The 14,759-nt window shown below is 27.7% G+C and overlaps 1 protein-coding gene across 2 annotated transcripts in view; it reads left to right on the top strand.

Moving 5' to 3' along the window:
* The window catches only part of LOC129968647 (phospholipid scramblase 2-like), a 48,528-nt gene extending 34,170 nt beyond the window's left edge, over positions 1-14,358 (top strand). For both annotated transcript variants that reach the window (XM_056082746.1, XM_056082745.1), the window contains exons 5-8: positions 3,294-3,433; positions 5,499-5,663; positions 6,891-7,049; positions 8,881-14,358. In XM_056082746.1, the coding sequence (XP_055938721.1) occupies positions 3,294-3,433; positions 5,499-5,663; positions 6,891-7,049; positions 8,881-8,940 (524 nt within the window). In that variant the 3' untranslated portion in view covers positions 8,941-14,358. The remainder of the gene's footprint in view (positions 1-3,293; positions 3,434-5,498; positions 5,664-6,890; positions 7,050-8,880) is intronic.
* Positions 14,359-14,759: the final 401 nt, after the last annotated feature.

Here is a 14,759-nt window from a genome sequence, read left to right on the forward strand (position 1 = left end):
TTTCTTAGCAGCTTATTTCGTAATATAAGATTTCTGACCTCCAGTGTCTTTGAGGGCCCTAACAGCAAAATCCTGTGTTTCTCCCCGAAGAACCACGACCAGGGTTTGTAAAACAAGTGGGAGTGGCCAATGTATTGAATTGTCCAAAATTTATTGAACTGTCCGCTGCTTCTTGAGAGTTAGAAGACTCAACGGTCTTTCTATCAAGGCACATCACAGCATGATGTCTTTGACCACATGGACACAATTCACTTGGACCCTGCATAACTTTGACACATGTCCATTACTTAGACATTTGAAACAGCAACCTCTTTTCTTCAATCGTTTCATTTTCTCATTTGAATCCAAATTTCGAACAACATGACATTCTTTGGATGCATGATTGTTCTTGTCACAAAATGCACACTTCAAAACAGATTTTTGGTTTCCTGAAAAAGTCCCACAGCTGTCGGCAAGTCTCTTTTAATCTTGATATTTTTGTTATTTTCTTTCAAGCAGGAGCCTTGCATCCTGTCCTCATTTTCAACTTCGTTCTTCAAAAATTTCATCAAACTTTCCGATTAAGATTCTTTCGCACCATCTTTTGCATCCACCCCTCTATCATTTCTCCGCCAGGCTCTTAAAACTTCTTCACTCAAACAAGATTCAACCAGGGAAAATAACATGGCCGCATACTTCACTGTAGTAACGCCAAGAGTATGTAATGATATCAGCTGGGTTTTGAAGACGGTCATAAACAGTTGATAATTTAACATGTTTCTCTTTAAGATTAAATGCGAGTGTCAATTTTAACAATTCTCTAACGTAATTTCAATCAACAAATCATCTCTGCCGAATCTAGATTTCAGACAATCAATCGCCTTGCAATAATTTCCGGAGGTAGGAGAAAAATTTTCAACTAATTCCCTCGCTCTGGAATTCGGGATAGTTTCATGGACTAAATATTGAACCTGTCGATTTCATCGATATCGTTGTCTTCATCTATTTTTTGGAATTGTTCGAAAACGGCAGCCAATCTTTAATTTCATCGCCAAATTTCTTCAGTTCCAAACGAGGCAGCTTGAATTTCCGCTTTTCACCGCCAACTGAAGATAATGTGTCAGCGTTAAAATACCTTACCAATACTTACAATTATCAGTATTGTTTTTGTAGGAATGTTGATATATACCTTACTCTATGCGAAATCAAATTTTCCATTTAAATCTTATCTAATTATAGGATACTTTGACTAAGTAAAGTTCTATATTCCACTGAATTTATAATTAATGCTTTGAAATGTGTTCCTGATTCTGATTTAGCTAGCAAAGCCTTCCGAGAATCTTATTATATAGTTTTCATGTTTGATTGTTGATTTGTGGTTGCTACAAGAATGAAATCAAATAACAATTATCAGTATTGTTTTTGTAGGAATGTTGATTAGCAATCTTGCACTTAATCGTGTTTGTTTTGCTTATTCTAAACCATCACTTGGAATGCCTTTATCTTGAGTTTGATATCTTTAACTGTATGCTAATCTCACAAATATTTACTCTTATGACTTATATATGTTACATTTGAAAATAAAATTTATCTTTATTATGTCACATTAATTCTAATGACTGAAATCCTTGTTGAGATAGTGAAAAATACTGAATGGTTTTTCTACTACTAATATAACATATGAAAGAGTACATAAGGGGAAAAAAAGAAAGGAAAAGAAACATTTGTTGTAGAATAAAATTTTTATTTTTTATGACTAAGTGTATTAATTGTACATGATGTAGGATGTAGGTATGGAGATAATTCATATTTTTAAAGAGAATGTGAAATTAAGATCCCGTGGACCTTTAAGAAAAACGAATAACTGATATAGAATGAGCATAAGCATTTTGCTTCAAATAAACCAGCAAATAATCAAGTTGAGATGTTGAGAGACCCATTTATATCCTTTTCTTTGTCATGCTATTAAAATTATTTTTAAGGAACTCATCTAACAGTGAAAATAGAAACGTCTCGTAGAAATAGTTACCTTTCATAGCTTTAAATTTAGATAAAAGATAGCAGAATCACTTAGAGAATTCGAAGAGTGATGGGGTTTTATCTTCCAATCCAGGATAATGATAGAGTAAGCTTACACGTTTGCACAGTGATCTGCAAGTAGTGAGCATTAAATGCCTTTCTGAACATTATCCACACCAGTTTCATTTCAAATTCTGTCACTGAGATTGAATCTGATTCTTATCAGTTCAATGTCACTGGACAACCATTACATTACAAAGTTTTTGTCATCATTGTTCCTTAAGCATTCACAGTTGGAAGTCACATGTGATAGTTTTATTTGAGATGAATCTGAATGTTATTAGTGACATTACAAAATATGAATTAATGGATCCTCAGTTATAATGTTCACAGCATTTGATGGATTGATTGAAGTACTGTCTGAATTTGACTATTCATCTCGGATGTCATTTGAAATGATGAATATTTATGTTCAAGGTCACATAAACCTTTTAGCACCTTTATTTTCTTATCAATCAGCTTTATCTTTTGTCTTAATATTATTCTATGATGACATCTGTCGTCACAACTGGTGATACCATAAGCTTTGCATACTCTAAAATTCTACTGTGTTAATCACTTGGATTTTTTCTAAATGTTCTTAAGGATTCATGCTTCTAAGGAAGACTGATATTACACCATCTCTCAAAGAGTGCAATGAGCCCACATGACAACTATTGAAAGGTTACATGTTTTTTTTTTTTGTTTTTTTTCCACTTTTATAGTAGACTTATATGTTTGATTACAGATATATTGCAGCTTTTTTGAAATAATATAAACAACAATAAATATGCTTATTTATTGTTGTTTATATTATTTTTTGCTTCATCTTTATCTCAACATCTAATTGCAGTTTGGATACAAAATTGAAGTTCAAAAGTCAAACATATTTTAGGGAGTCATTATTGTTTGTTAATAAATTTTCGAATTTTAGGTTGAATGGTTGCAATTTCAAAACCCAAATCTACTACAGATCGACTGTATTTGATACCTGATGTTATGCTTAACTTAATATAATTAAAATTTTCTCGTGACACAACAGATGGGAGAGATTTCTGATTCAGCTATCATTAAAATTTTTAAACCCTGACTTGGCAATATGTTTTAATCTAAATCTTTCCAGCTTATGCAAGAATTTTAATCAAATTAACTCTTCTGTAACTTATTTATTTATGAGTGAAATACAAATTTCATTTCAGTCAGTCAGTTTTTATGTAACGCCTGTAGTTTCTGAAATCCAATGTTTACTTTCCTAGATACGGATTGCTGTACCAGAAACTGTTGTGGAAATTCTCGTCCATTTGATATAAAGATAAAAGATAATGCTGGCATGGAGATCATACATTTATCTAGAGACCTTCGATGCTCCTCTTGTTGTTTCCCTTGCTGTTTACAGGTCTGTTTAAATATTTATTTTTTTTAAAGGATCGACTGTAATGTTGAAGCATGCACTATATATATATATATATTATTCATTTATGCCTGATTTATAACACTGTTTCGTTGCTTTGGTTCATTCATACAAATAGAAAAAAAAAAATTTAACTAATGTATCCAATATACCCATGTTAAACCATATTGGACCACCATCCTTTTTATAGAATTGTTGAATTAAATGTGAATAAAATAAAAGATGCAACTGCAATCTACATAACACCTGTCGTAAATTATTATGAGCAGACTAAATTTCAAAAATTACTGGGAAAAAATGGAATTTGGAAAAATAAAGTTAAAAAGATTGTTTTAAATTCATCTCTAAAAATTTTCATAGTTTGAACCTATTAAATATTTATAAAATTATTTTTTTCTTAAACAAACATATTCATTTTTAATAGATCATCAGAGTTGTTCAAAAGATTAATAATATCCATGAAAAAAATAAATATTACAAGCATTTGACACGTGTTTTCTAGCTGTCCTATAAATACAATAATGATCCAATACCCACCTTTTTTTTCAAATCACTCATACTTTTAGATCACATTCTTTGAATTCAGAGAATTATGTATCTTTTTTATTTTTCATACTGATGAACAGGGAACAACTATAAGGTGAAATGTTCTAGAATTCTTTTGTATCAGTACCTTTCACCAAATTGGTTCTTTTGTATATGCTACTGCATATACACTTGTAAAACTTGTCTTAGTATTTTCTTACCTCCCCATTAGTTCAGTTGCTTCTTTATTTTGCAGTTGTGAAATTTGTCTGGCCAATTTTTGTTGTTGTAAAATGGCTACAAAATTTCTAACAGCTGAGGAAGCTCTTGAATATATGAAGAATTTGATGAATCTGCACTATTTTTATACTAGATTTTACTTACTGCCTTTTTCTGTAAAATTAACAAGCATTCTATAAATTTGTTTAGTTTAAAGCTATTTTTCAAGACTGAAAAAGAAACTATTTTGATATTAAATTACAGTACAAAAACAGTATTAAAAGAAATTTCAAAACGATATTTTTTAATTCAAAAATTTTTTGTTGAACAAAATTCCATAATGTTCCAAATTTACATATTTACCTTAACATTCATAAAATTGTATATTGTTAAGAATTTGGGGTTCTTTCGATTTCGTAGTCGATGAAGAAACACAATCAACAGACCTCAGTAACAAACGACGACTTTTATTAGCATGAAGACAAGAATGTGTAGGCAACAAATGCACAGCCGAAACGAACGCACACAGTACACAGCAACACACTGCAACAAACGGTAGCCCACAAGTAGTAATCGGTAGTAATAACCACTGCACACAAAACGACCAGACAGAATTCAGCAGGAGGGGAGAATCTACATCGCTTCACTCTATGATTTCTCTAAATGCCTGCAATTCTCCACTGTCTCCACACTTTAGCTGTATCCAATTGCCGACACACTACTGCATAACTGTCTACTCAGCACACGACTCGATACTGCTTCTATAATAAAGATTCGGCACACAGCTCAATTCACCAATTGAGCTTCATACAATGCTTGCGCTTCGCTGGACTGATACAACTATTCGCCGTTCACTCGCTGTGCGACTCTAAACCTTTCGGCGACTCTTTCCACGACTGTCTTCAGCTTAGACAGTCATCTTTGAAGTTTCTGGAACAATCAGGCACATCTCAATTCCTATTAGGTCTATCGACTAAATTCTGGCAGAATTTCGAATTTGTCACCAAGCCCTGAGATCACTGATTCGGCCTCCGATCAGCATCCAACAGAGCTGGGAAACAACATTAACAGATTGGTAACAATATTATCCTAATTGGCTGTAATCCTAGCTATGGGGGAGAAAGCAATAATCTTGTTTTTGAAAAATTCATTGCATTTTTTTCATTTCTGTTCTCTTCTTCATTTTTCAAGACATCTAGAGCAAGTCTTTAGTTTGATGTATTTGCTGTTACATGACTTTTTTTCTTGATATTTTTAATATATAATTTTAGCACTCGTTTATTATTATTCTAATAATTGTTTGCAGAGATTAGAGGTTTTTGCACCACCAGGGCAGTTTATTGGTGCTGTAGTCCAAGAGTGGAGCATTTTAACACCCCAGTTTCGTGTTGAAAATGAAAGAGGCGAAGCAGTATTTAAAATTGAAGGACCCTGTTGTACATTTTCAATTTGTGGTGATGTAGATTTCCAGGTAATGTATGCAGATTTTCGATTTTTTTTTTTTTTTTTTTTTTTTTTTTTTTTTTTTTTGTAATAAGTTCTGCATATAGTGTAGACTTTTTAGACATTTTTAACCTGTTAATGTTGAGCTTAATTAAATGCTTAGATGCCAGCAGATTTATTTTAAATTATGCTAAAAGCATTAAGATTTTAAAAAATGGAAAATAAATGAAATTACGATTTTTTTTAAAAAAAATTGTCAAAATTGGTAGATTATTTTGAAAAAGCTTTTTTTTTTATAGCTGAATATTAAATTATTGTTAAAATGTAAAATATAAAAATATATATAAAGATTACTTTCAAATTCTTTACATTTTGAAAATAATTTGAAAGAAAAAAAAGATTCGAAATCTCTCTAATGTGGATGATATATGCCATTTAAAATTTGCTTAAAAGTTTGCAAAAATTTGATAATTTCTTAAACAAAGCAAATATATAATATACATTGATGAGCCAAACTTATTTAATATTTCTTGCATATTTATGACCTTCAAATGGTTAAAAGCTGCTAATTTTAATTTTTTTATAATTCCATTTTGATGAATATCTTTTCTTATTACATTAATGCTAACATGTAAGCAGCAATTTCAACCACATGGATTTTGATTTGATTACACATACTTGTTTATGAGAAATCTATTTGGTAGTAAAATAATTTTTTTTTCTGTAATCAAGAGTATTTTAAAGACTAAATTTTTTTTAGAGACAAATGAATTAATCAAAGAATCATGCTTTCTTTTTAACCATTTTTTTATTTATATATACCTTGTTTTTACGTTTTTCCTCTGTAAATATCAAATTAAGTGTCATATCCAAATTATATAAGAAACAAATACAATTCATGTGCTCTGGCATTTGTTTTCTTAGCATCATTTAGTCACTTCTTTTAGAAATTTTCAGCAGTTTTGTTTCAAATTTTCCAAACTTTAAGCAAATTAAGTTTTCTATCTTTCTGAAGCTTTTATTCAACTTGAAAGAAGGTGGAATAGATATTTCATGTTTCTTCTAAAACTGCTTTAATGTAAATTCAGCTGCATATTTGTAACAGATTATTTCTAGATTTATAAATATTTGTAAAATACATTGTTTGTGTAAATCTTTTTTATTTAATTAATTAATGTATTAATTATTTAATATTTAAAAATATTTTTTTAATTAATAACTGATGAGACTAGTTGTTTATTTATTTTTGTAATAGGTACTTTCTACAAACGGTATTGAAGTTGGCAAGATTTCTAAGCAGTGGTCAGGTTTATTGAGAGAAGCCTTTACAGATGCTGATCATTTTGGAATTACATTTCCAATTGATTTGGATGTCAAAATGAAGGCAACTTTATTAGGAGCTTTGTTTTTGATTGTAAGTAAAAAAATATATATATTTTATGAAGGAACTATGATTTTCAAATTTCTTTTATGCTTTTTAATCGTATTATGATAAAATCATATATGTATATATAATATAAAATATACAGGGTGTCCCTGAATCCCTGGCCAAAAATTTAAGAGCAGGTAAAATACATATAAAGAAGCAATTTTTGTATAGAAATATGGGGTCGAAAATAAAAAGTGTAGGTGGAACAAGTAAGTATAAGCAAAAAGAAAAATGTAAAGTCCACGAGATTCCAATTCATTCTGAGGAGAACTTTAATTTATTGCTGCAACTGTTCATGAAATACCAGGTTTCTTCCAAAGGGTATACCAATAACTTGGTATACAATACCAGACCTATATCGATGTTGGTGATGGCACATTTGTGCACTTATTGTAATGTAATGTACGTAAAGTGCTTTCTTTTCATTTTCTCAACAGTTTTGTTTTCCATGAAAATTTTTCATTTCTAATCCCCCATATTGCTGTACAAAAAGTGCTTCTTTATAAATATTTTACTTAAAGTTTGGCTCATGAATTCAGGGACACCCTGTATATATAATACTTTTAGAAAGGTATTGAAGGGAATGTTTTTCAGTACTGTATTGAATGTTTATTATAATCAATCGACTATAAATTACTGGAAGTATGAAATGGAAAGTATGTATACTACAAAATAAAATTGGAAATAAAAAATATTATTTCAAGATTAATGTGCAAAAAAAGCAGTTTTTTTTAAATTATTATTTTAATTTTAACATTGGAAAAGCATCCTTTTGAATGGTTTGTTGGAATAGTAAAGTCTATTCAAATTCCGTCAATAATCACAGCAATAAAAACATTACAGATTGCATGTTAAATGTGATTTTAAACTTTTATTCAAATTAGACAAAATTGTAGGTGACTGAAGTTGATATTATTTAAAAAGTAATTTTTTGAGTTTTAAAAAGAGTAAAATCAATTTTGTGGGATATTATTTTTCTGGCGATATAGCTGAAAAACACTGTAAGGCACACCAATTTTGGCAACCCCGCTCACCACTTATAACAACCCCATTTGCCTAACAGAGAGTGGGAATGAGAGTGGGGGTGAAGAAGGTGGTCTGAAACTGAAGAGGAAAAGAGTGCTCTGTTAGAGTGTTTGTGTTTCTTTTCATATTTTTATGTTTTATTTTGGTACTGTGTTCCATATCAGTATATGAATAAAACATTGGAACTAATTTTGGAGTGATCACTGTCTCTACCGCTCACATTAAAGAAATTCCACATGAAGAGGGGTTGTTATAAACACCTAGAACCTACTCAATTTTTTTAATTAACTTTGGAAATTCAACAATAGACATTCTCTTGTCTTGAAAAAAAAAGGGCTAAATTTCATCAAGGTTGGGCAAAAATTGTAAATTTGTATACAAGGCATACAAATACACACAAATATATATATAGTGCATATTCTAGGCAAACAACAAAATATTTTTGTTTATACTTAAAACTTTTAAAATAATAATTTTAATAGAATTTTATTTTTTTACATTTCAAATTTTTATAAATTATTGTCATACAATGTTATTTATTAACATGCAATGGCAAAATTTCAAACAAGAGTAAGCAACATAAGTTACCAATCTTAATTCTAGGAATGCATCTGATTTTCATTTTCTTTGATTAACATAAAGCAGACTATAATTTTAATGTTTCATTAAAGCTGTTTATCTCTTCCTTGATTTTTAGACTTTTAATTCCCCCACCCCCATGTTTTTGTTTCTCATATCAGTATAACTGCACTTTAATTTCATGGCTGATATTCTTAAATTTTATTTACAGGATTATATGTTCTTTGAGAAAGAAGGAAACAAAGAAAGTGATGGGCCTGGTATGCTGTAGGGAAGCGATTCTTCAAAAGATGGTGCCTAAATATCAAGCTCTTTTTATCAATATTTTTTGAAATGCTATATTTTGTCAAACTTATTAAATTGCTATTCATGTACTGAATGCATGCCAAAGTCACCATTAGCATTTATTTCTGTTGTAGCTATCAAACCAGTATAGATGTAAAATCCTAGAAAATTAATACATGCTGTAAATGTCACAAACTAATATTAATCCCTTGATGAATAGCAAACTGCTATTGCTGTCACCATTTCATGTGTAATCCTCTTGAAGTACAACTGTTCAAATCTGTATCTTAATTTTTGTGATGAATTTTAACTTGATAAGCATTTTATTGCGACATTTGCTATGTTATTTATTTACATTTACGATTTTTGAAATTTTTTGGTTTAGAATACTTAAGTACTACAAATGATGTTCGATTGATAAAAAGGTTTATTGGCTTGTTTATTGAATGCTAAATTTCTTAATTAAGTTGGTTTAAACCAAATTTGAAATTGTGAGCTGAGACGATAAATGATATTGCATAAATTAAAGTTGAGATCCCCAAAATTTTCATATCATAATCTTAAAATATTTAAGTACAGGTAGATATATATTTCAAAATTAAATAGTCTTAATTACTGTTAATTAATGTTTCACTTTCTTATTTATTTTTCATATTTAAGGGTCTCTGAAGATGTTTCAAAAGAAACCTGGGCTATGGGGAATGTTTAAAAAGCCTTGGGTTAATTTTTAACCACCCTCAATGAAATATTAAAAGAACCTAATCTTTAAGAAACTGATCAAAGAAAAGCTGCTCTCTTTTTCACTCTCATAATTTGGCTATCATCCAAATATAAAAAAAGAAAAGTTTTTAAGTGTTAAATAGAAATTTCAAGTATCAGCAAGTTTTAACTTTTCTTATAAGCTTTTTAGTCTGATGATGCTGCGTAAAAACAATGCAGCTTTCCTTGGGACCTGAATATTGATAATATTTATCCATTTGATTGAAATTATCTTTTAACTAGCATTGCTTAAAGTAGTATTATTCAATGTGATATTTTTGTTACATCTTTTGCCAGTGAATAATTCCATATGCTGAAGTTTCAATTAACAGATATGGAATGTTTATTTTGTTTTAAGTCATTTTGTTTTATTCCAGATTTCTTTATTTTTTGTTATGTTAGAAGAGATTAAGAAAATTAATCATGAAGAGATATAATTTGTGCTAGAAATGGTTATAGCTGCATGCTTTACTTAAGTGGTTGTGCAATTGTAATTATTTCTTTTAATCAGGCAAAATTATGTTTTACTTTTCTTAGTAATATTTAATTGTCCATTAAACACTATATAATTTTACCAATAAAAAGCCAACATTGTTTTGCTTTTTTGTGTATGTGTAATCTTAATAATCCTATTAAGAGATTGAAACATATTTTGAATTACAAATATTTCTTATCTAAAGATAAGATATGCAAAAATAATTGAGATTTTTTTTCCTGTCCTGTTTTTTTGTAAATTGTTTCATCAAAAAGGATACTTCTAAAAAAAACATATCTGTAGGATTTTCTTTCATGAACAGGGTATTGATTTACAAAACCACCTCATTTTCTAGAGATTTCAAGTGCTAATGTTAAATTTTATCTTTTGTTGTCAAAAATTAAATCCTTTATTTTCTCAAACATATTGTTTTTATTTAAAATCATTCCATTTTTTAAAACTTTTCTGTTTAAAATAATAAATTTTCATGTTCCTTTTATGTTATAAGAAAAAGACCATTTATAGAGATTATGAGATTTATCTTGATATTTTGTATTAAGAGAAATAAATTCTTTCAATGTCAGTATATATGAATCAAATCTGTTTGATTTTGAATATTAACATGTGTTGTTAGTTATTTTTGTGAAGATTTTTGTCTTTTTAATCCGTTTCAGTGTATTTGTGTACTGGTTTGAATTATTTTCTTATGGTTTTATTATAAAGAATAAGGTAAACTAAAATCAAATGAAAATTCTTGAGGATGTGTTAATTTCATTCTTGAGTGGTTCACTGTAATGTATATAACATTTGCAGGACATATATGATTTTTCTTCTTTTGATGGAAATGATTTTCAATTAAATTGCCATTTTAAAAGTTGGAAATTTATTTTTAAATACCTATTTTATTTTTTTATTCAAAATATTGCATGATCTTGTATTTATTTTATTGTAAAGGATGTGTGGAGCTGAAGTATAGTTTGATAAACTGTCCGAAAAATTAATCTTTAGAATTGAAAATAAAATTCATGAAATAATTTCTTTAGACTCAGAATATAATAAGAAAATTGTTACATTTGTTTATATAAATTTATAAAAGCAAACAAATTGACACTTGTGAGATGCATCTTATTGACATAAATAAAAAAGATTTTTTTTTTTTTTTTCCCCTCGCACACCAGTCTAGAAAATGTAGGATGCATTGTTTAAATGAAAATTTTAATTAAATTTTGAATAACAGATGGTTTATTAAATATTTTGAATATCACATGTATTTAATATTTATAATAATTTTTTATTTCCAACTTAAAACAGTTATTAAGGCTTTTTTCTTTTATGTGTTATAATGGAAAAATATACTATCACATGTTTAAGACATGTTATGAAGTTCTGTTTAGTTTAATGATTTCAAGAACTTGGTCATAGATAATTCTGAAAATCATTTCCTAGTTTATATAGTGTGCATTTTATGTTATATGCTTTTACTTAGTTTAGTTACAGTACATAAAGAATGCTTATTTTCTTTTTTTGTGTGTGTTTATGCTGTTGAATGTTTTTGAAAAAGGTGATAAATATTTCATCAGATTTTGTCTTTTACATATTAATTTCTTTCTTATACAACATTTCTCCATGTGTTATATAAATCTTTATATATCGGGAAAATATGTTAAGATGTTAAATTCATTAAATGCCACATGAATATATAGATTCAGAATAGTTTTACCTTCAACAAAATTATAATTATGAATATAAATTATTTATATAAACATTGTTCAAAACTGTATCGTCTGACTCTTATGTTCATTTGTAAAACATATATGGCAGTTAGTCATTCTGTTAAATTAGAATGTTAAGTCAGTATCCAACTATTTACACCCATATTTTATCATGCTATTTATGTATGCTTTTTTGATGTTGAATTGTTATATTGTTACTGCATAAAGTTTATAATGAGGCAGTTATTTTACTTGTTGAATTCAATCTACTAAACCTTTTGTGCAGTGTAATAACTAAACCATAGTTTTTGTCAAAGATTGTCATTCTATATCAGTAAAGGCATTTCAAAAACAAAAACAAAAATCCCTGGTACAGGTTATTTTGTAGATTTTTTTAATCTGCAAATGATTGAATTATAAGTCTGAATTTCATCAAAATCATTGCATTTATATCAGAAATATCCATACCTATGAAAATACCATCATTTTCATATTAACTGAAACCAGTTATTTTTATGATTGAATTTTAGTTTAGTTTAATATTTAACGATAGACTTATTTCTTAAAAAAGTACATCTGTGCTGCATAAAAATGTGTGCGGCAAATGAATGGGACAAAGTTACTTACAGCATAAATAGGATCTTTATATAATTACATATAACAACTTTATGTTAATTTCAAAGGAATTATTCTTTTTTATTATTATTGTTAATATTATTTCTACAATTATGGGCAATTGTTTTCTCCCCTTCATTAAAATTTTTTTCAGTGATATTTTCATTGGATTTTTTTTTTTATATATCCATAGCTTAGTCATGAAAAGACTTTTTGCTCATTTTTCTTGATAAAAGTAACTGGTTTCATGAAATCATTTTTAAATAACTTTTTCATTCTTGTATGTTTATATATCTCTCAGATGAAGTCACTTTGATAATAAGCGATTCATTATTATTTTCATGGCTATATGGGTGTTTCTTCTTGTACAATGTCATTCTTCATTCCAAACTTACATATATTAACTAGTCTTTTATTTGCAGCATTTTTTAATTTTCAGTTTAAACTCATCATAGATTAATCAGTGATAATAATTCTGTGGACATTTTTTTTTCTCCTTTTGTTTCATGTTCTTCATAGATAATTACTGTTCTTGTAGAAATTTGATATGAAAGTATGCCTTCTGATAACAAAATTGTCAGATAATGATATGAAACTTTGTTTCTATAATAAGTGCATTAATTACGCTCAAATATAAAAGTCATATGAGATGTTACTATTGCTACATGATGAATATAGTTTATAATTGAAAAGATTTTATATTAAAAATAGCAAGTAGAAGGCAAATCTATTGCTTGATTAAAAATAATGTTACATTTTAAAATATGTAACAGTTATCATGCATTAATAATTATGCAGAATGGATTTATTTTTTTAATGTTAAAATATTAACTTTTTTGCTCCCTTAAAATGTTTTTCTTAGTTATTAAATATGCAAATGACTCTATTGATCATATTAGTTTTAGAGCATCAGTTCTCAATCTTTTGTCAGTTATTATTTCCTATTTAACTAATATAGAAAACATGATTTTTTTTTATTTAAAAAAAGTTGAATTATATTAATTTTTGATTGCAATGTGAATATCATTTCTATAATTTGTTTAATACATGCTATTTAAGAATTAAATGTATTGCATCATCAGTATCCCTGAAAATATATTATATTCAGGTAGAGAACTTAGCTGTTAAATGACTGCAGTTTTTATCTTTTTTCCTAAATGTAGCAAATTAAGATACAGTTTTGTTTAAAAGGTATTTTTATAAAGACAGATTTTTAATGCAAAAATTAAGCATTTCATCATAATATATTTCATATACCAGTTAACATTAAGCATGTTTATTCATTTAGATAATATTAATGTTTATTAGAAGTTAGATTAAATAATTAGAATCAAACATGAACTTTTGCTGTAAAGAAAAATTTACTTATTAAATAATCAGTCTTATATTTTAGAGGGATTTTTTTCATATTAAAATTGATTTTTGTTTATTATTATTATTATTTTGCTTCAGTTAATTTAAATGCAAAAATACATTATCTGAAAAGAAATGTCATTTTCTTATGTTTTACCAATTTTCTGCTTCCAATGTTATTACTTCTGTTCTAAGTACAAGTTAGCTTGTAAATCTGCTTGGCAATATAAATTCTACATACAATACAGAAGTTGAGAGATTTCAGTCTGATATACATATTTGTGTTCATTTTATTTTTTAATAATTAAAAGGCAGGTATATATTTTAATAAGCTTTATACTATGAGATGGTGAAGTAATTGAATGCATTTATATTTTTTCTTATTAAATATAACAATGTATGAATTAGCATAACATTTTCATTGTGTTATAGACTGAGAACTGTCGCTCTAGACTGTGTGGGATTCTTTCTTATCATACCTTTTTAAAAATTTTTTTGACAAAGCTTTAAAATTAAATTAGAGGGATCGATTTTGGAAATAATTGTTCCTTTTTTTTTAATGTAAAAAAATTGTTTATAAACATATAGGAAAAAATCAGATCATTTTTTTTAGTTTAAAAAAATAATTATATAATCTTGAGTTTCCTGAAATATTTGTTTTCTACTTATTCTACAATCTTATTTTGAGATTTTTATGTAAAAGTACAATTTTAGCTTTTGTGATCAAAATAATGAATGCATACGACATTTTTGTGTGAAGTTATAAAATAAATCTATCCTTTCTCAATGAAAAATCTTTGTTTTTATTATTGGAACTCACTGCTCCATATATTATTTCAAGGGAAAACAACTTCTTAAACAATCTCTTACTTAAAGTACTTGTGTGTTTAC

Source organism: Argiope bruennichi, chromosome 5 (assembly GCF_947563725.1).
Source record: "Argiope bruennichi chromosome 5, qqArgBrue1.1, whole genome shotgun sequence".
Classification (NCBI taxonomy): Eukaryota; Metazoa; Arthropoda; class Arachnida; order Araneae; family Araneidae; genus Argiope; species Argiope bruennichi.